The 22,653-nt window shown below is 39.1% G+C and overlaps 1 protein-coding gene across 3 annotated transcripts in view; it reads left to right on the top strand.

The window, feature by feature from the left end:
* The window catches only part of TBC1D14 (TBC1 domain family member 14), a 64,395-nt gene that overhangs the window by 30,180 nt on the left and 11,562 nt on the right, over window positions 1-22,653 (top strand). Inside the window, exons 1-10 of one of the 3 annotated variants that reach the window (XM_058803327.1) lie at window positions 2,777-2,927; window positions 6,928-7,046; window positions 9,637-9,719; window positions 11,781-11,898; window positions 13,396-13,502; window positions 14,355-14,435; window positions 15,836-15,930; window positions 16,940-17,011; window positions 18,288-18,416; window positions 21,350-21,459. In XM_058803327.1, coding sequence (XP_058659310.1) covers window positions 2,925-2,927; window positions 6,928-7,046; window positions 9,637-9,719; window positions 11,781-11,898; window positions 13,396-13,502; window positions 14,355-14,435; window positions 15,836-15,930; window positions 16,940-17,011; window positions 18,288-18,416; window positions 21,350-21,459 — 917 coding nt within the window. In that variant the 5' untranslated portion in view covers window positions 2,777-2,924. Of the gene's footprint in view, window positions 1-2,776; window positions 2,928-3,824; window positions 3,865-6,927; window positions 7,047-9,636; window positions 9,720-11,780; window positions 11,899-13,395; window positions 13,503-14,354; window positions 14,436-15,835; window positions 15,931-16,939; window positions 17,012-18,287; window positions 18,417-21,349; window positions 21,460-22,653 lie in introns of those variants that run through there. The other 2 variants (XM_058803328.1, XM_058803326.1) reach the window with 2 other exon arrangements.

The raw sequence follows: 22,653 nt of genomic DNA, 5'->3' as shown, positions 1-22,653 counted from the left end.
TTCTCACTCTTTTGCTTTACTCGTAACTTTCTGTAACATGTATGGATTATTTTATTCAATTAACTTTAGTGTGATTGTGTGGGATCACATCAGTTGCCAGCCCAGGTTGTGTGTCCCCTGTAATCTGAAAGAAAAAGTAGCTGCTTCCCAGGGAAAAAGAGGAAAATTTCAGGGCACTTGAAATTATGCCTACAAATAGTATGAGGTTTTCTTTACAGCCTGGCCATAGTATCTTATCTTTTACATTGCGTAGGCATTCCTAATTGGTAAAGTAAAGAACAGAAGAATACTGTGCTACTAAAGATGAGAAAGATGTCCTGGTGAAAGATAAAACTTCATACATATGTTATTACCATCAAGTTCTGTCATGTCATTGCTATCTTCTGCTCATATCCTTTCTTTAATGTAAGAGGATTAAACATAAATATATACACATACAGAGAGCTGTGTAAAGCAAGTAGGGCTGATGGGTTTTGAACCATTAATTATTTTTAGAGCTTGGCAGACCGCTAAAGTGTACAGGTTAGGTGTGCAGTTCTGATTTCTCAGGTTGTTAGATCAGTAATTAATAAATTATTTGCATTTCAGAATAGTTCTGTACTGGTTTTAAAGTTATATGTAAAGATCCCTAAGAAATTGTTTAACAGTGTAATATCTGAACTCAGAAGTATGTATTTATTCTCCATTAAGTTTTGAAGGATAGTCTCATAATCTGATCTTTGCCTATGGTTTCAGTCTCCTTAAATTCTCTTTGATTATTGTAAATATAAGGGTCTTTATTAAAATTATTACTTTCTGGCCTGGTGCCCTGTGAAGAATCAGATCTTAGTTTCCCAATCCAAAGACCATAACAAATTTCATGATCTGGTAGTCCTGCTGCATATTCCTTTCCTTTTCCTTTCAGTTTACATTGCCCCACAGCAGGCATTGCAGAGTAACCAAACAAATGGAACAGAACAAAAGGTGTGGGTTTGGTGGTGTCATTTCCCCAGTGCAGCAGTTTGCAATCACATGGCTGATTAATGGTGGCACAGAAATGGGGTGGGGGGCAGTGAAGTGCTGGGTGTGCACCAGCTAAAATTTGTCTGGTAAACTATTTCATTTAGAAAAGGGAAGAGATTTCAGGTGGAGATGCATTAGACAGTCATGAAACAATGGAAGACAACTGTTGAAGCACTGTTGAGGTATTAAAAACCAGGAAAAAATAGTTTTCTTTTTGCTTGTGCAATTCTGGTCCAGTTCTTATTTCATATGCTGGGTGAGGCCAGTGGAAAAAATAAAATGTAGTTAAATCTTGTGCACAACCTGTTTAAGTAGTCTCAGATACTGTTGTAAATGCAGCAACCTAAAAATAGTGACTGCTACCAACTCTAACATGTGGCCAGCTGTGGTTTGACTTACAGGGAGTACTTCACTTTTTACCCTGTCACCAGCATCCCTCTCTCCCGGTCTGCTTTGCAGAAGAGCTGCAATATAATTCTATTTTTAGTGGGAAAGCACAGACATCTACTGCAGGAATACCACTGCCCGTCCAAGGGTGCTCTTCCTCAGGAGCTGCTTTTTGCCTGAATTAATAGCTATAACTTTACATGAATGGCTTTTTTGATATGTGTGATAACTTAGTTTGGAGCCTGTAATGTTTTGCATGAGCTGTGCTGACTTTTGCTTTGACATGAGATGTTTGGATGGCAGGTGTCTGCAACTAATTGGCATTGGTGGGAATGGAGCTGAGATACTTTTAAGCAGTGAACGAACTGTTCTGTACTTGGTATTGTATCACTGAATCTGTGAAATAGATGTGAAGTCACAAGTTGAAAACAATAGCTGGTATAACACCTAGCAATTCTGAGAAAATAGTTTAGCTTCTGCAAAGCCGCCCATTGAAAGCAGAATACTTAAGTGATTGGTTGTTTTCAGATCAGTCCTTGCTGATCATTTTGGGATTGAGGGTCAGACTTTGATTAAAAGATCATGAGCAATTCACCCTGACAGCTGCAAACCACAGTCAGTGATGCTTAAGAATATGAAATCCTTAGTGCAGAGCTGAGAACATAGAAGCACTTGCAGGTCAATAGGTAATATTTTAAAATGCAGGTCTGCCAAAGATGAAGCCAGAGCAATTTGGGTGTCTCTACTGAATTAAATTATAGAGCCTTTGAACAAATTAAAATTAAGGTTGATAATCTATCCAGATTGAGGTAAAATATTTAGCAAGAGGTAATGTGGAAGTTGTCCGAACTGCAGAAGAGATTTATATATCTATCCCTTACAGCTGCCAGAGGTGGACAGAGCATGAGTCGTACTGAAAAGATGTTTATGCTGAAGGGAAGTATCGCATCTTTCGGCACTGATGTAGGGGTTGGTGAGTTTTAGCTGATCTTGCACTTCGGACAGGTACCGAGGCTGTCTCAGCAAGGCAGAGCGGGACTCAGTACAAGCAAACGCCTGGCTTGGAGCCAGGGACGCGGGGAGGGGAAGCGGCAGTGTGGGAAAGCAGTGAAGCGGGATGTCAGTGTTTGAGGGATGCAGCTGCGTCCTGAAGGCACCCGTAATGCCGAGCTGACAAAGACTGCGGCTAATGCAGACGAGCTTGTGGCAGGCTTGTGTTGTCCGTCACGGCCCCGGATCCGCACCGGGCAGGGCCGGGCTGCCGGGGCGGCCCGGGAGGCGTGTGCCAGGCGGTGCCGTGCGTGCCCAGGCAGCGCTGGGCGAGGCGGAGAGAAGCGATGCTGTGCGGCGGCTCCGCGGGTGATTAGCGCGGCTGGCGGGGCGGGGCGGCCCGGCCGGACCCACCCGCGGGAGGCGGCCCGGGCGGGGCGGGCGGCCCGCGAGGCCGTGCGGGCCCGGGCGGCGGGAGCCAGGCCCGCGGTGCGGGACGGGCAATGGGGCTCCGGCGCCGCCGCCCGTGAGGGACCGCAGCGTTCATGGTGAGCGGAGCGGGGCAGCTGCGGGGGTCGGGGCGGGCGGGATGGGCGGGCGCGGACTTGAACCGTTGTGGGTGAACCCGGCCTCGTCCGCTTCTCAGTCGCCGCACCGAGTCCGGGGCAGAGGCAGCTAACCGGGAAGGGGATTCTCTTTGTGCGGGGCGGGGCTCCGCCGGGATGGAAGGCGGCAGCGCAGCTCTGCCGGGTGTTCGGGGTGTCGGAGCGTGGGGGCTGCAGGCTGGAACCCCGGCCGAAACCCCGGCCATCCCTCCTGCCCAGCCCTGCTGCCGCCCCTGGAGCCAGAGTCCCGCAGCCCCCGGCGTCTGCCGCTCCGGCAGCCAGCATGAATATTTCATATTCGGCTCCGTCGGAAAGTGGCTGCCTTTAAACACGCAGGGCCAAAACAAGATGACCTTGATAGAGCAGTTTGTGTTATTGTAGGTTCGGTTCTGCCGTGCTGCTGGAGCCTGGGGAGGCTTGGGCCGTGTGGGAAGTCCCACAGCGCTCTCCCGGGTAGAGCAGTCGGCCTTTGAGCGCTTGCCCTGGGTTCTAGAGGGTTATTTGTGTCTCTCGGCAGAGATTGTTGAGAATCCCTTTGTAGGCTGGCTTGTCTTTTTTGAAGAATCGCAGAGAATCACCACAGTCAGAGCTTCTTGCATCTTAACTGCAAAGCTGGCAGGTTCCACCCAGAATTAAACTTGGTTTCAGGAGGCGTGTTTCTGTGGGTTTTCTTTGTTTAGTTTGGATTATTTAAATCAGTGCTTTAATCTACAGCACGCTCTTAATAGAACATCTTCAAATCCTTGTTCATCTCTTGTGAACAGCTGAAGGCGAAACCTGGAAGAAAGCCTAAATGATCCCAGTGATAAGGCTATGTTTTAAATTGTAAACCGTCAGCTCATCCTAAATTGATCCTAAAATTAACTTGCAGCTGTATCAGGTTAGTAACCCCTAACTGCAGCATAGCATTTAAACAGATCCTGAGTTATTTGTACCTGTGAGAGATTAGAGTCCGATTTAAAAGAAAAAGCTTAAAACGAGCTATTGTGTAGCCCAGCCTATTGCAATATGCCTGCATGTGCAAATACTTGCACTTGCTCAGTCAGCAGATATTCTTAATATGAGTTTGTGGAGACTTCAGTGTGCTTCATTGCTGTATCATACATTGTGCTCTGAAATAGCATTCACTTCTCACTGGGGTAAAAGATAATTTTCATGAACTTTTGTTTTCTGTGAATTTTAGGGTGTTGGGTTTTTTGGGGGGGGGACTGGGGTAGGAGGTTTTGTTTTGTTGTTTGTTTTTTTTTTTTTAATTTTCCCTTAATAAAAAGCAGTCTTGTAGATAGTATCACAACAGGACATTTTTATTCTTTTTTGGCTACCACTGAAAAGGATGAAATTGGTACAAAGGAATCATACTTGTAATCTGATCAAATGTGCCACTCCCATTTTTGTGCTGGTCTGGCTTTTTTACTGTAGGGTAGTGCTGAGTAGAACACCAGTGAATACTTGCTGAAATGCAGGGTGGGCTTTGGCTCTTCTGGGAGGTTTGCGTAATTGTCCTGATGTGCTGATACTGTAACTAGCATCCATATTTAGAAATAAAACATTTTCTTAACCAAGAAATTCTTGTAAGGAGATGTGTAGTGCTGATCTGGAGAACTTTTTGCTTAGATGAAGGGGATTTCCAAATCAATTTGGGTATTCAGAATAAAATTCCCATTGCAGCCCAGTGTGGACATTCTTTTCTCACTTTCCAAAAGCAATTTTGCTCTCCAGTTGGCTTTCAGTGAAAGTATACCCTGAATATAATTTTCATAAGTCAAAATTAAGCAGCTTTTCTGGAATTTCTGCTATAATAAACAAGGGGTGCATATGTTTTAATGTTAAATTCTGAGATGCTTTCGGGAGTAAGAGAGGTTAATATTTGACTATGTTAATTTGTGAAAAAGGACTCATTAAAAAAATCAGTCTCTTAATAGAAACTGGGAAAAAGAAAAGCCATTTGCTTCATTGCTATCAGCACAGTGGATTTGCTCTGCAGCTGGTGCAGCTGAAGCCCATTATGATGGTGCACTTACACTCTAGTCACTCTCAGTTGTTTGCTGGTGCAAGTGACCAGTGTAAGCCTGTGCTTTCTCAATATGCTCTCTACCTCAGTATTTTTTATAGTAGTATTTTGCTTTTTTTTTTTTTTTGGAGGTTTTTTTAGTGAATGGCTTTGTCAGCATGAGCACTGTCTCTTTACTTGACAAAGCTAGGTACTAGTCTGTAGTTTAAATGCATTTTCCTTGGTTCTTTTCCTTGTTTTCCAGCTGATGTCATGCATAGTAGTATTAGCTGGTATTAATGAGCCAGACATTCCAAATTCATGACCATGTTTCCCATTACAGCAATGTAGTCATCATAGGATTGAGACAGTGCCCAGTTAATAGACAAGGAAAAATAATGATTTTCTGTGTCCTGAGGGCTGCACAGACCTGTACCCATGAGTCCTATGGAAGTAGTTTGAACAAGGATTGAACTGCACAACACAGAGTAGATGACCAAGGCTCCACATTCATGCATCATGTCTTGTTTTCATCCATCCCCTTTTTTAAGGTGTGATTGGAGACAGCCTTTCTGGAAGGGATGGATCCTGTTTTAGTTGCTGAATGAACCTCACTGGTTGGAAACGCGTATCTCATGCCCAAGGAGGTTTTTATGAAATGGAGAGGTTAGGTTGAGAGAAAGAAAGCAGAACCATCTGAGGAACTCTTTGTGCTAGCAGGAAAAGGTCTGTGGCTGGAGCACTCTTCATAGTGCTCATTGATAGCATACATTTGTGTTTTTCTAAATTTTATTTTAATAGAAATGGAATAAAAAAAATTGTGCATTAAAGCCTTTGAGTTTTGGAAGTGGCAAGAATCATTATAAAGTTGAATGTAGAAGTAACTATGTATAATGTGGATGTGATTTTTCCTTAGGACGGTTTGACCATGTTTGTTGTTTGTGTATCACTGATACTTTGCATATTTAATGTTTGCTGTAATACTTCAAGCACTGAAGTACATGGAAGTTGTGTAAAGGTTGTTTTATCCCATTAGGCCATGGTTTTAGTATAATTTCTTTTAAACCAGTGTTTGTAGGGAAAGTAAAAATAAAATGGTACCTGAATGCCAAGTCCTCTGCTGTAGGTCAGGGTGATGCAGTAATTAAGGGTAGAAGGACCCTGAGGGGCTCGCTCTCCTCTCAGGACAGAGTCTGCTTTAACCAGGTTCTCAGGGCTCATCCCCCTGAGCTTTGAATGCTTTCAAGGTTGGGAATTTTGTCACAAGGCAACCTCCTCTCCCTGCAAAGCCTTTTCCTCTGGAGGCTGAGCAAACCTGGTGCTCTGGGCCTCTCTTTGTGGGGCACTTGCTCCACACCCTGCCATCTCAATGCCTCTTTGCTAGCCTTGCTCCAGTGTGTCAGTGTCTGATTACAGACAAAGGTTAACGTGTTATGCTCTACTGTGATTTAGGATTGTCCAAGGCATTGTACCAAGTGTGGTCTTTCTAACAGTGATTTTAACCTTTTTTTCTCTCCCCATTGTTGAGCTGTTGCATATGAAAACAGCTTGTGTAGGAGAGATCTTACAATGAGATTTTAAGACATGGAGCTCGTGGTCATTTTTTACTTTAGTTTGAAAAGAGTGTAAATTAATAAAAATTTAAATAGGTCCTATTTTTGTACCTCAGAAAGTACCTGCTGTTTGTAAACTCCTTAGTAATACTTTGGAAAAGCAGACTGTCAGCTAGAGGAACTTAAGGTGTGTGTACAAACAGAAAGAATGGAAAAAACCATTTTGTTGGTGTTTTCAGTGTTGAGGTTGCTCTAGTTGAAAAGTTTCAAAGGGACTGTAGTAGGGCTGAGATGTGAAAGCATTGTCTTAAAAATTTCTGTAGATCCCTTTTTAAATTCTCAAGTGCATCATCTTGGTGCTCTGCACTTGTGTAAGTTTCCCTGTCCTTTTCTTCTCTAGGAATATGAAGAAAAAACTGGACGAGCTCAGAGACCACTCTCTCCTAAACAGAATGTGAGGAAGAATCTTGATTTTGAACCACTCTCCACTACAGCACTTATTTTAGAGGACCGACCAGCGTAAGTTTTGGAAGTGCCACAGTGAGGGTCTCTTTAAAACTTAGCAAGTATTTTCTAACTCAGTGTATTTGCTTTGTCTAACCTCAACAGATAATTTAAAATCTAAAGTAGATTTTTTTTTTCTTCAGACTAGTGAATATGAAATTGGGGTGATTATGAGAAAAATTATTCAAACAGAAGAACTTTATTTTATAATAAAAGCAATGGCTTTTTGTGAAGGGAGTTAATTAGGATATCAAAGTTTTGAGTAATTCTACTTCCTAAACATGATTAAAGGATTATTTTCCATGAGATAACCTAAGCATAAAAACAAAACTGGTAGATGCTAAAGAAATTGAGAAGCAAGAATACAATGTCCTGTTTACACAGCGAAAGGCCACACCTCCATAAATAATGAAACAGTATAGTGATTGCTCTGCAGGGAGTTCAGCATCCCATTTTAAGGGTTGTCAAGCACTTGATGAGTTGTTTCATACCTTTTACTGCAAGGAGATTTTTGCATATGCAGGGTGACTCCAAAGCGATTTACCAGCAGCTGCTTTACTGTGTTTTTCTCCTGAATTACACAAATGCAGTCATGCTTAGTCAGTTTATGATTATGAATGTGAGCTGGCTTTATGGGTATGACATCTGCATTTTTAGTATAGCTGTGCATTGATATGAATAACTGGCAAAACATAGATCTGTGTTTTCATCAACAAACCTGTGTGAAAAACGCTCACATCAAAGTAGTCTAATTGTAGGGTTACTTAAGGAACTTTCTGGCTTGGCTGATGGACTGTGTGGCAAGACATTGGGAGATGTAGAAAATGTAAGAGTGATTATTTGTTATAGCAGGCAATGTTATGTTATTATGTCCAACTGGAAACAAAGTGTACTACGTTATCTGTTGTATTTAAAACTTGTCTATTAAAAATCTCTTTTTTGTGGGATAATCTGAGTAGTACAGTGTTCATACAGATGAAGTTAGTGTTACATTACAGGGAATGTTCAGATTTTGCTTTCTTTCCTACTGTTGATAGAGTGGGGAACTTGTAGCAGAAAGGTATTTTTAAAATTGAAGACAATTGAAACATCACTTCTAATGGGAAAACTGCTCTGGACAGCAGTGCTGTTATCTGACTCTTACTAAGGAATCTTTTTTTAATTGCTTACCTATACTTTGTATACTATTTTTTATGTTTACCTATTAGTCTTAGTTTCCTTTTTAAGACTTCAGACAGAACAGTGGAGTGAGATTATTTTTTTTTTCAAAATACCCGCTCTTGATTTCACACTCATTTGTAGGGCTTAGGTAAAACTTCACAGTATAAAATCAATAAATATTCCATGGTGCCTCTAGCTTCAACTGGAAAAAGCATTAGTTGAATTTTAATAGATACTAAACACCATCTCACATGTTTGTTGGCAATGTTAAGACATAGAACCAGTAATTTGTGTGGTAGAATTTAAGTTATCAATACTTGTCTTCTTTCATCTGGTTTTCCTTTCCAAACTTCCCCTAACTTAAATAATTTCTAAAGACTTGGATTTAAAAAAAGGATGCAGATCAATTTACCAAAGTGAAGCTGGATAAAGAGATTGGTCTGTCTGGTTAACAAACCAACATTTCACCAAAGTGAAAATTTACTTTTGTTTTTCTACTAACGACCTTGATTTGGAAAAGTACTTGTGGGCCTGCATGAGGTGCTTAAGTGTACATTACAGGCACTGTGATTACATAAATAGTAATGCATGCTAACTCTTAATGGTGTTGGGGGCTGTCAGCTGCCTGATGTGTGACACCTTACAGGAGCATGAAAGTGAATTTTTGCATAGCTTTTCTATTAACCAGAGATATAAACTGTTCTAGGAATAAAATAGTGTTCTACAGTACAGAAGAACAAAATAGTTAGTCATTTCCTGTTTTGATGTTTTGCTGATGCTGTAGCTGTAAGAGATACACATGGTTATGTTCATTACAAATAGGATTAGCTGAAAGAGCGTGTGTTCTGACATATGAACACATGCATTTGTATGGCAGAGCCTGAATCACAAATCAAAATGTTTTGTTAGTATTAAAAATGGAGAATATTGAGGATGACTCCAGTGCCACTTGTTGCTCTAGAAGAGAAGGGAAAGAGTTAACTCTTTAAAATAGAAGTGGAGTTTCAGAGAGCAGGAAAAGGCTGGGTTGGGGAGTCATTACCTGTGGGTAAAGAAAGTTGTGAATGTAACTCTTAAATAAGGTGAACAGTAAGAAAGAATACAGTCCTGTATCTTACCAGTTCAAATCAAAAGCAGCCAGTTTTGTATATACCAGTGTATTTTCTCCATGAAGACCAGCCTGTGGGTTCAGTTGGTTTAAGAATAAAAATGCTGAAATTACCAAACGTAAGGAAATTACTCAGCGTATTTGGTGTATAAACGTAGTCATAGCTGGTCAGTGTTCTTCCCTTCTGCTGACTCTGGCAAAAAAAGATTCTTTCCAAGGATCTGTTGTTCTGCTCTTTGACTGGATATTTTGACAGGAAGCAGAGTGTGCTTTTCCTTTAGAAGTGTCTAGAATTTTATTTAGACAGTCATGCCAACTGTAAATATTATTTTTTAGGAACCTTCCTGCAAAACCAGCAGAAGAAGCCCAGAAACACAGGCAACAGTACGAAGAAATGGTGGTTCAAGCAAAGAAAAGAGGTGATGGAATTTCTTGTCTTCAGATTCAAAAAGTATAGGGATATTTCTAAACCTGGAATGCACTTGTGTCAGTCTGTTGCTCTGTAATGTGAGGGATCTCTGCTTCCTCTCAAAGAAGGATCACTCCCAAGAGAGAGGAACAAAGGTAGTTTTGTTGAAAAGCCCAGCCCCAAGCTGAAAAGAAAATGGTCCTAGAATCCAGCAGGAAATAATTTTTTAATCCATAACTCTTAAATGAGTGATTGACAAACTCATTATTTATAGGTTTAAAAACTTAGTAATATATTGAAGTAGATTGTTGGTCAAATTAGTGAAGACTGGACTTGAAACTGCAGGATATTTGTCAGTTTCATGCTGGAAGCAACCTGTTCAGGCTGTAGTACATAAACACATAGTTTTCCACACAGGAAAATGTATGCAGTTATGTTCATTTGATAATCTCACTAAAAATTTAAAGCTTTCTCAAGGATTTGCTCATAATTTCTTGCCTGATGATATTTTTTGCAGAAGTGTCCTAGTAACACTGTACCATGACTATGAGGTAGAGGTGATGGCTGTGGTTTCTTTTGGCTGATGTTTTTGACCATCTGGGTTTTCTAATTCAAAACAAGCATTGCAATAATAGAAGATTTGGACTTGAGTTTTGCATCCAGTGGAGGCTACTGGAAATATATTTTTCCAGCTGGTCACACCCTTGAACCGTATGAAACAGTGAAAAGGGTGTATGAACACAGGACTTAGCTGCAGAATGCAAGTGACACACTAATAGAAGTATTCTCTTGTGATCTTGAACATCATGTACCTACCAGTGAAGTTCTGCCTTCGTGTGACTCCTGTTCAATAAATCTGCTACTTTATGTGTAGTGTAAAGGACTTTCCCTGTTCTTTCTCTGCATGTAGGGTGGGTGGATTGGGGAAAATGGGATGACTGTTAGGTGATGGACCAAGTCCTTGTGCTGTCTTCATTGAACGGGAGTATGTCATTCTGCCCAGATAAATACCATGACAAACCCATTTTCCCTGAAGCCACTCCAGATGAACAGCTTTGCGGGGTGATACATTGTCAAGACGTCAGGAGATCAAAGACTGTAAACACCCTCTTGTTGGTTAGAGAAAAATTGAAAGCCTGCATTTCAGCAGGCTTGCAAAGGGCTTGTGTCAGAGCTGAAAACATTATGAGGCAGTTGCTATGGTTCTGCTCAGGCACAGTTTCTGTGGGGCTTTAAATTTGAACCCACAGTTTCTGTGGGGTTTTAAAGTGGATCCATCAGGTAAAATGTGTCCATTCCAAAGACCTTGTTCATGGTGCTGCTTTTCTTCAGTGAGTTTTGCTTGCCAGGTGAGCACCTCCTCATACTGTAGATAGCATGTGAATGCACACCCATATCCTGCTGTAGAGATTGCCTGCATTTGTTTAACAAATTTGCTGGTGAAAAAAGCAGTAATTGATAATGCAGGAAGAAATACCGAGTGATAATTCAAACTGCAAAGTACATCTAAACTAGACATGAAATTTGTTTTCTTCCTAGTGAACTGAAGTTTTCCATTTGGTGTGTGTAACATTGAGATTATCCATATGTGAAGTAGAATCAGAAATGTGGCTCTTGTGATTTCATGACAGTATACCTAAATTGTAATAGAAGAATGAAAACAAAATAAAAATTTGTATTAATTTGGCCTGTAGTTTTGAGTCTGCTATAAAAGGGGTGGGGATTTATTAGGAAATACTCTGACCTATTCTACTAGGTGAGGCTGTTGACTGACTGAGGTGTTAATTTAAAGTTAATAGTGTGGTTAGATTTGAAGAGTCAAAGAAGTCATACATTATCTAGTTCTCATTGTCTCATCTGTGGAAAATTAAACTTATAGTTGCAGTTTGTTCTTTCTTCACATTTGCAATCACTGCTCAGCTTGCTGTGTGCCTGGGAAATTTTCAGCATTTGAACAGTCTACTGTACTTCAGGGTGAACACAGTGTGCTTTACATGGTTTCATAGCCATGATTAACTGAATATTTAGTTTCTGGTTTTATTAACTTAGAGAGGAAATTCCTTTTTTGCAGAGCTTAAAGAAGCCCAGAAGAGAAAGAAACAACTGGAAGAACGCTGTAAACTGGAAGACAGCATTGGCAATGCTGTTTTAACTTGGAACAATGAAATCTTACCCAACTGGGAAACTATGTAAGACAGTATGTTATATTTAGTTTTAATTAAAATTGCAGTGCATATCCTGAAGAGAAGTTGCAAAGTTAGGAAGCATAAATTTTAAATGATCTTGGAAGCTTTTGATAGAAAATCATTCTTGAACAGCTACAAAAGAAATAAGCAACATCTTTATTTCTACAAGGTGATTGGAAGTGATGCAGTGCTGAGTCTTATTACTTTAATGAAAGCTCAAGGTACTCAGAAACTGTGAAGCACTGAGGAGTGATCTGTGGTAGAGAATGTAAAAGCATAAGGCATAGTACCTGAACATCCATTTATCAGAAATGAGCTTTCCTTGACTGAGCTGTTAATACAATATCAGTGTAGATGGAGGTATGTGAATGGTTTATGAAGCCTCTTTAATTCTAGAATGGTATATATCCTGGGATAATCAAATGATGAAAAAGAGAAATAGGGAAAAAGTTGTTTATATTAAGTGCTGGAAGATTTCCTTCAAAGACATGGCACAGCCAGTTGATAAAATACCTTGGTGATCTTTGCTAGTCATATTAAAAGAGCCAGCCCCCAGTGCTCCAAATACAGCCACCACAACATAAACTGTAAACCAACAGCACTCAGAACTGCAATTTGCTTAACAATGAAATTCAGTTATCCTGATAATATATATTAAAAAGACTGACAGAATTTATTGGAAAATGTGTTTCTGGAGAACTGAAGTGTAATAAACTAAGTCTAAACAAATTGTAGATTTACATGTTTGTCTTTAGTATTTGAAGATGCATCTGTTATGGTTGCTGTAAGAATTAGACCACCTTTTCCTTTATTGGTTTATGAATTCAGAAGTTCCCCAACGTATTCACTGTTTTACATTTTAGTTTTCAGAATCTGCTGAGGGATAAAGGGATTGTTGTGGTTTTACCACTTTTCATTTGTGCTTAGGTGCTATTTTGTTTCTCCTCCTCCTGGGCTCCCAGATTGCTGAACGTCAGCTGCATCCATTTCAAAGCCTGTTTAAGACATTTAAAATGTCTTTCAAGCTCCCACCTAAAAGTTAATGCTTGTTCCATCTTTGTGGATTTTTCCAGAGGCACAGAACTGCAAAGATAGGTGGGAAGCTGCATGTCTTTGCACAGCAGGGTGAAGGCAGAGAGCAGACTTTCATAACTTGTTCCTGTATTTAGTCTTGTATGGAGCTGTCCAGTCTTTAGCATAGGCAGTGGCATAGGTGTGGAATTCCTTTCCATTTGTTTACTTTTCCCCTATGATTTTCGCTAATCAAAATTATGTGTATTGTGATTGCTGTGCTTGTGTCAATAGAGAAAGCCTTTACTTTGGAAGGAAAAAAGATTTCCTTTGCAGTTCAAAGCAAACTAGTACTAAAGAATGTGCAAATTGTGTTTTGCCATTGATGTTCATTTGGGTTTGAATCCCATCAGCAGTGACAGGATGATACATTTGCAATTCAGCTGGCAAGGAAATGTTTCTCAGAATGAGCTGTTTTACTTTGAGCAGGTGTTGTTCGCGTAAAGTCCGAGAGCTGTGGTGGCAGGGCATTCCCCCGAGCGTGAGAGGCAGAGTCTGGAGCTTGGCCATTGGAAACGAGTTAAACATCACCCACGGTGAGGCTGCTGCTCTGTAGACATTTCTCACAAAGTGAGATAGCAAGGGGACATTGTTGTATCTGTTGGGGTGTGGGTGTGAGGAAATGTTACCTTGTTATGCTTTTTTTGTGCTGCTTTGATGTGTTTTGTTCAAAAATACAGCATCTTTTAATCTTGTAGCTGTTCTAGGACTGCTGCTGTGAATTGTTTCTGAGTATTACTGTCACTCTCTTGCTTTGATGTTGGATGGAGATGGTCAGAACTAACGACTCAATTTTTTTTTCTTTTTGAAACATAAAATTGTTGTTAATTTTGAAATGCCTATGAGCATGTGTATAGTATGCTTCCTTTGATTTGAAGTAAGACAACAGATTTGTAAGATGTTAGCAGACCCCTGGCAAGATTTGTACTTTGATTTGTGAAAATAGAAGTAATCTATTACTTCTGAGTAGAGAAAAATTCAGCTCTGAAAGACTAACTTATGTAATTAATTCCAACATGGAAATTGGAATTAATTCTGCCTGTACTCCTGCTGTATTGTGCTGCTTTTCTGTGCATTGCTTAGTCACCTTGGGTATAATTCTTACATAATTTACTAGACTTTTCTAATTATCCATTCGGACTGTAATTTTGAACATCAGTGTTCTGCAAGGAAAAGCAAATATTTGAATGTAAAATGCAGTTTAGATTGCCTCTGCTTTTCACTTAATATGAAGTTACAGGTGAGTAGAACAGGTCTTTCAAAACTGTAACCCAGTTAGAAGTTCTGCTACTGTTAATGCCTAGGGCAGCATTGTCCATGTGGTGGGTGATTAGTGAACATGAGCATGTACAAATAATGGACTTGGGTTTATGTTTTTCTTTCTCCAGAACTATATGATATTTGCCTGGCTCGTGCCAAAGAGAAGTGGCGATCACTTAGTACAGGAGGGCCTGAAGTAGAATGTGAAGGTAACTTTTTGTAACTTATTTCTGCTGTGTTATAGAATAAGACATACTATAAACTAGTTCCTTAAAATGAAATCACATATTTTAAACAAACAAACAAAAAAAAATCAGTTCTAAAGTTGCATTCTGGTAAACACAAAATGTCTTTTTGTGAAAGCAAGGAATAGCTGTATTTTTCTCAGTGAAATTCTGGTGTCATACAAAACAAACTTGTTTGAGCTTTTTTAATAAACAATCTCTGGGTACAGTTCTTTGATGCAAATTTGTAGGAAAACTACGAATAGTAGGTTGGGGATTATCACTGGAATTGGAACACCGATATACTTTTCTGCATCTATAGTTTTGGGATTGCAATTGAGGTTAGAGCAGAAAATTGCATTCTAGTCCCTTATTGCAACTTTGAGCTCAAGTCATTGGTGTGTTTCAGAGAGCAGCAAGTTTTTTTTTGCAGATGAAGTAGTTTGAGATTTACTAATTGAAAGAGTTGACTGTTTTTGAGAGATTAGGCAGCTACATGCAAATGATTGAAATTGCCTTCAGTAAATAATTATACTGAACAGAGAAAAAAAAGGACAAGACAACCTTACATACTGGCATTTTTAAGCAGAAAAAAATTTTTGATTGGAAATTGCCACTTTGTTCCTTTGAGATTGTTTATATCTCAAATAAGATAACACCTAGTATGTTTGCAGCTTCCTCTTGCACTTCATTTTCTGGAGTGTAGATGCTCATGTGATTGATGCTCATTGTCTGTTGGCAGCTTGTTCAGTAAACAGCAGTAGGTAATTCCCAACTACACAGAACAGACAGAATACCAGTAAGACATCTTGATACCAGAATGAAGACTACTGCTATAGGAATATACTTGGTGTTGGATGTGTTCCAGTTATGGAGACTGTATTATAGTATCAGTTACAAGATCTACAAAGGCTAAATACACATGAAGCTGAAAGGAGAGTAATAGACATAGGTGGCATCCATCACAGGCTGCCACTTTAGGACTTCCCTCTTCCACCACAGCTTTTTCACAGAGGCAGCTACCTCAGGATCCACTGAGAAGCCTTGGTGGTGAGGGGTCACAAGTTAACAGGCTTGTATCTGTCCAATGATTTGTCAGCAGACACACAAAAAGTACCTGACCTGCCTTGCCCTGTATCTTTCCCCACTTTGCTTTAAAACATATTGAGGGTCACTAGGCACTGTAGGGTTGCTTTAGGTCAGGACATACTTTCTGTTTAGCCTGTCTGCTGAATTTCAGGAATTGCTCTGCCTGTAGCCTTATTCCTTAGCATTCACATCAAAATACACAAACTGTGCAAAAGGTAAACCTTGCTGGAAGGTAAAAACGAGAGCGAATGTTCAGTGAATGTTTGTAATAAATGTAGTAACTTTGGCTTTTGCAGATGCTGGTTTTTCTGCAGCTGACAGAGAAGCAAGCTTGGAGTTAATAAAATTGGATATCTCAAGAACATTTCCTAGTCTCTGTATATTCCAACAGGTAAGCAATGCTAACTTTTGTCTTGACACGTTGAGGAAATTAGTTTTACGTATTCTGGCCTGTCCCTTGGTTGGAACAGGCTGTTGAGTTCTGAATGAGCACTCATCTTGAGAGGATAAAGTTCCTAGAGATTTTGGAAAAATAGAAATAATCTAGAGGAGAGTAACATCAAGGTGCATGCAAAACCCCAAAGTGTTTGGTAATCTCTGATTTGTCTAACAAAGTTCATGCTGGTTTCTGTTTGATGAAGTGATGCAGGTGACTGTTCCAAAATCAGTGAATCAACATTGCTGGTTATAAATACACAGTGAGAGAGAACACCTCAAACAAATGGGACTGGTTGACCTTTTTTTGGTTTGAGGCAAAACTAATTTAACTTCTATTGTTTTTGTGTGCTCACCAAAGTGTGCCAAACTGCTTTAATCAGATTTTTTCCCTCTATGCACAGATTTCAGCTGCCCTCTAAAAGTTTTAGATTCTGATAAATCAACAATTTTAGGCAAAAATCTTCTCCCTTTGGAAATTCTCAGTCATTTACAGTACTCAGTACAAGATATGGCAGCTGTTGATAGTCAGCAATGTGAAATTCTTTTTAGCTGTACATGTCCTTCTCAATATGCTCATTCTGTGTTATGGCATGTTGTTGTTCATGGTTGACTTTTGCCTCCAGTCTCAGAGACAATTATGTGATTTGCATTATTGTTTTACTTCCTTGGCACTATTGCCAGAGTGCTGCTGAGCTGTAAGGAATCTCTTAGGCTTGCCTTCCTATTGCATAGGTATTTAATATCTAATCAATGTATTGGACGAACTGTATGTATTTATAATAAATGGGTTTGAACAGTTGTTTCGTTCTGTTATTTGGAATAGTTCAGCTGTTCTAAGCTGCATTGGGAAAGAGTATTACTGCTACTTTGTCAGCAGTAATAGAGACCATCTGTAGCACTGAGGGTTTTTAACATGCTTGTTGTATAATCAGATGTATTGTGCTGTTTCTGTTTAATTATAGGGTGGTCCTTACCATGACACGTTGCACAGTATTTTAGGAGCCTATACTTGTTACAGACCTGATGTAGGCTATGTAAGTAAAAAATTTATTTTTTCAGGGGTGGGTAGGGAGATGTTTTTAGGGGGAGGAAGGATTTAATTAATTAGTCATTTTTAGACCTGTATTAAATGGTTTGGAGGGATATGTGTGTGCTTTTTTCTATTCCAGTACATGCTTGAGAAGTGTGTATAACATTTATTTTGCTGGATTTAAGCTTTTTACAGGTTAAGTAATTGGAAAATCCATATTTGTACTGAAAAGTACATAGTTTGAAAATTGGAATCCAAGGCAAGGTGTAGTTATGTCCTTATTGTCAGTACCAGTCTAACTAAGACTGCTGTTGAGTTGAAATGATTGTTATTTCTGTCCCTTAGCACTGTGAGTTTCTGGACCAGTCTCTAAAGGAATGCCCATTGAAGCTACATGAGCTCAATCATAGTGTTTGAAGTAGTGATTATGAGGGGGCTGAGTGATTTCATGTAGTCTCTGTGTGCAGAGCAGGGTTATACAGAGAGGCTTGTTCTTTATTGAGGAGCAGTTTTAGACAAGGCAGGTGTAGAGAGGGAACATTCCTGCTTTGTAGGTAGCACATAATGCTTGGCAGGAGCTGCTGAACATGACTGCTGGGAATGAGACAAAGGGCAGATCAGCTGCTGTGCCTCATGTGGCCCAGCAAGAACCTGTTGTGTTGGGAAGGAGCTTGTTCCTCAGGTTTGCAGGAATGGCAGTCACACCTTGCTCCATGTGACTCACAATGGCAGCACTGCACCCTCTGGGTGAGAGAGCTTTGCCTGGATTCCACACCAGGCTTTGTAGAGAAAGGGAACAATATTAATAAAACAAAAGTATAGTCTTAGAATGGTTTTGTTTATCAAATGACTCAGCGCAGTTGTTTTTAACTGCTGGTAATTTATTGAAAAACAAAAGTACAGGCTTTGTCTCTAGCGTTCAAGTTCAGCTTTCCTCAGATAAGGATCTAGATGACCCATTCCTGGGAAAAAAGGGATTACTTTGAAACACCTAATTGTTAATAAAAAAATCTTTATTCTGTATATTTGAAAGTGTTGTCAACCTAGCCTATCCTAGGAGTTCAACTTGGAGCCTTTGAAAGAAGACAACGTGGGAATTGTTAGCTTCCATGCACTGAACATGTGATATCAAGGGGCATGTGGGTTAAAAAGTCCTACTTTTCTGAACATTTCTCAAGATGCAGCAGCTCAATGAGTGCATCAAATACTAGTGAACATGAAGAAAAATGAGGCAATATAATAAAGTTACTGCTAGAGAGTAACTCTTCTCCTTTCTTCAGGTGCAGGGCATGTCATTCATAGCAGCTGTATTGATCTTGAACTTGGATACTGCAGATGCCTTCATTGCTTTTTCTAACCTTTTAAATAAGCCCTGTCAGATGGCATTTTTCCGTGTGGACCATGGCCTTGTAAGTATGCAAAAAAACCTGTAATCAACATGCTGTGGATAATAAAAGGGAAAGTTTAGGAAAAGTTTAAAAAAATAAAAAGTTATTATTTCAGTGGCTTGGAAAAGAAGTCAGAATTTATTTTAAATCAACACACTTTATTAAAAAAAACCCCAACACACATATGCAGAATCTCTCCAAAAACGTCAACCCAAAGATCACCCTATCAACCTTTTTGAAAAAGAGGTGAATGAAATTGTTGAGTAGCTATTTTATGATACTCAGAGAATAGTTATGAGAATATTACTGTAGGTGGTTCTCAACAATGCTGCAGTTGAAAGCTGAAAGCACCTTAATGAAAGTGTCTTGAAAGCACTTTTTATCAGAGGCTAATAGGTTGCTAAAAACAGACTGTTGCAGGGAGAACCAGGTTTTCCATATCCCTGTAGCAGCTGTGTTTGAGTCCCACAGGCTGTTTTTCAGAGAAAGAAACCTCTCACCTCCCAAGTTTTCACTGGGAGCTGATTCCCTTATTTTTTCTAGAGTCTCTAAAATTCCATGTCAGCAGATACACTAGCAAAATAAGACACAGCTCCTCAGATGTGGTTTTAATTTACTTTAAAGGTATTTTTGGGTAAAGTATATGGCATTCTGTGTTTCATTCTCACCTCTTAGCACTATGAAAATAGGATCTGCCTCTTAAAGAGTTCAAATGCAAGAGAATTAATGATGACAACAGTCACTGTTGTGGTTTAAAAACTAGACAATAGAAATCTTATCAGTATTCCTGCTGGAAAAGTATTCCCTGTTCGGTCTCTGCATTTTGTCAGTTGTAAGTACCATGGGAAAATGTGCCACAGGGCAGCCAGCATTGCTAGGAGCTGCATCAGCTATCTCCATTACAGTACTTGGATAAGGAGAACATGCTCATGCCTTCAGTGTGTAAATATGGCTTTTGTGAAGATGGTTTTGGAATTGAATTGGATAGAATTAGATAAATATTTTTTTAGCTGAGCTAGTGGGGTTTGCAATTCTTTCAGATAATGCTGTTCAGTTCTGTTAGGCTGGCCAAATAGGGATATGGGATAACTGTGTGCTTACAGAGGGCAGAGATGGTGGTACATGAAATATTAATGTCCTGAAATCAAATCCATGATTTAACCACACAAAGAAAATGTCATCCAATATTTCAAAGGGACTAGTGACACTTGAGTGAGACAATTTTTGCTTTCTGTTGTGAACATACTAATCTGCAGTCTACCCTCATCTATTTGTGTCAGCCTTATAACCAAATGCTGATTTTTTTTTTTTTGTATAGTAAATTAACCAAAAATAATACCATTGTAAGTTAGTTGTGTGAATAATATTAATTTATGCATGTTTGTCTTGACTTCTTTTGTTGGTTAATTTTATTAAACAGTATTTTTTTTATTACCACTAAAAGGAAGAGTCTTGCTGAATGTTGATTTGATCAAAATACTGCTTGTTCTGCTGCCCACATTGCCATCAATGGAAATGACTGTAGCAGTTATGTGTAAGGTCCTGCCTCTGCAGTACTTTTGAGTGTAGGAACTTCAGTACAAGTGTCTTATAGTGGTGCCAGCAGATTCTTTTGAAAGTAGCACTGTCTGATGCATTACCTTATTCCTTCTTTATACTCACAGGTCTCATAGGTGCTTGGATTTCATGCATTTAAAAATCCACACTGGGGAGCTGTTTCAGGGGTACAGTTCTCTAAACTGGGTTCCTGGATTTCTGGTGTCTTGTTTGACATGAAGCTGTTTCTCTGTAACTGAAGTTTCAGAGATTCCAGTAGTTTCAGTTATTTCTCTAGCATGCACCCATCTCTGATTGACTGAAAGCCTTGTAGTGACTACCAGGCTGAGGTGTTGATTTGTCACTGTTAATGAAAGTAGTCCATCATCTGTCATTCAGAGGAAATGGGAAATACTTCTGTAAAGACATTAAAAAAACCTAGGAGATAAACTCTTCTTTAAAAGGATTTCACACAGAAGTTTCCAATAAGATCCCTTTTCTCTTTACTGTCATGATGTTTTGGAGAAAAGTATGCTGTTACAAGTCATACTTCCAAGAAATCACAGCCTTTCTTTATTGCTTTTATTGGGATTAGTATTACTGAATCATTCAAGGACTTGGCTTAGCTTTCCTCCCTATAGTGTTAGGGACAGTGATTAAATAATCTTTTGGTTTTGACTCTTGCTTGAATTGGAAGATATTTTTAACATGTTTTCTGTTAATAAATTTGACTAAATACTTGAATTCTAAAATAGCATAAAAGTCTTTGTGTTAAAAACAATGAAGTTGAGTGGTTATGATGTCAGAGAGTTACAAACTGTTTCTCTTGCATAGAAGTTTTGTCCCAGTCTTTGAATTTTTTGTGTGAAACTCGTATCTTCCTTTTTGCAAAAGAAATGCCTATTATCTAAATGTAGAATGTATGGTGTCATGTTGGTATTAGACTATTAGAATAGCTCTGCTATTAGATTAGATTGTGAATTATGACTGGAATATACTGGACTCTTCACTGTTGCTGTGGCATATTAACATTATTTTAGTTTTGTATTTCTTTATGTTCCGTTGGGTCTTGGATTTTATTCAGTACAATATTAAATTACTGCCACAAGCATATAACACCATTCTGTTATAATTATTTTGAGAAATCAGCCAAAAACTTCCCTCCTGCTGCTATTTTTCTTTCCAAAGGAAGCTGGCCAAGACCCAAAGAAATTGTTACATTGTTTAGTATGAAGATCATATATAGAGTGGATCTTAAGTGCTTGCTGATGCTGCCTTTTATGTAAATGCTTAACTGTTTATAGTATCATGTAATTCATTGATCCTGTTTTTAAAGGGTGTTAATCCTACAACAGATAATACATTTAAGCTTATTAATAACACAGCTAACTGCTTTTCTCCCTGTTATATTTTCCCAGATGTTGACTTACTTTGCTGCATTTGAGGTATTCTTTGAAGAAAATCTGCCAAAGTTATTTGCCCACTTCAAAAAAAATAACTTAACTCCAGACATCTATCTAATTGATTGGTAAGACTTGAAAGAGTAATTGCTAATTTGAGTGGTATACAGCTCCATGTCAGTGTTCATGACAGAAATGGGAACATTCTTACCTGGTTTAATTTTGTTCTGAGATAGAGGCTTTATTTTTTGTTCAGTATTGAGTTGTCAATCCAAATCATTCCCACTTACTTCTGTGATGTTTAACATTTGCCTAACCTTTATTACTGCACTTGTGTTAAGTTGGAAGCTTGTTTTGAAAGAATGCTGACCTTCTGAGAAAATTTGTCTGTTGCATGTGCAGGTGTGTACCAGGGCTGTCTATTCAGAAAATATTTCCAGGCTTGCATTTGAAATGTGTACTTTGTCCTGCACAGATTGGGAAAAGTGTAATTAAAACATGTGACCATACAACATAAAACTCAAAGCTACAGAAAAGCTATTCCACTTAGCAGATGGGCAATTAGAGTCTTTTTATTAGATGAAACTGTCTTTCCTTTAAGTTCTAGTATAGTCAGAATATTTTCCTTAGAGAGGGACAAAGATCTTATTTGCACTTTTGCCAAATTTCAGTGAGGTATTATGCGCTCCAAATTGAGCACTTGCATTTATGCCTATCAGACCTTGGTTTGGGGCAGTCAGAAAGTCTCTTTTCAGATAGACTTCATTGTCAGTTTTGGGATGACATGAAAGGTTTTTTGTGAAAAATTGGTTTGCCCTTACATTGTTGACAGTTTCTTCTGTTGTCAGGTATCTGACAAATACCTTAAGTAAGAGAATAAATTCCCAGTGATAACATGGGGATTTTTTCCCTGAGATTAATGAGCTGTTCTTCTGGAACAACTTATTATTCTGGAAAATATTTGTAGTGTTAATGTGATTTTACCTGAACATCTTTAGCAATACCATGATCTTTAAGACCAGTCTTTTTCTTCCCTGCAGATGCAGGAAAGCTCTTCTTGTTGTCCTTAATGTCCTTTGGTTGATTCAGCTCCATCCAGATGGACTTCTTGGGCTGCCTTTGCTTGATTTGCATGGTTTGTATGAGGGTGGTGTGACCCTCCGTGCAATAGGCATATACAAACCATGGGCTTTGTGATTTGGCTGTTACACTGGGATTAAACTTTAATGCATCATGTGTAGGGGAATTGTTGGGAATTGTAATGAACAGGCTCATTTCTCCCAACATTTAATGGGAGAAATACCACTGGAAAGAATTTGTGA

This window comes from Ammospiza caudacuta, chromosome 4 (genome assembly GCF_027887145.1).
Source record: "Ammospiza caudacuta isolate bAmmCau1 chromosome 4, bAmmCau1.pri, whole genome shotgun sequence".
Lineage (NCBI taxonomy): Eukaryota > Metazoa > Chordata > Aves > Passeriformes > Passerellidae > Ammospiza > Ammospiza caudacuta.
This window is presented reverse-complemented; position numbering and strand designations above follow the sequence as displayed.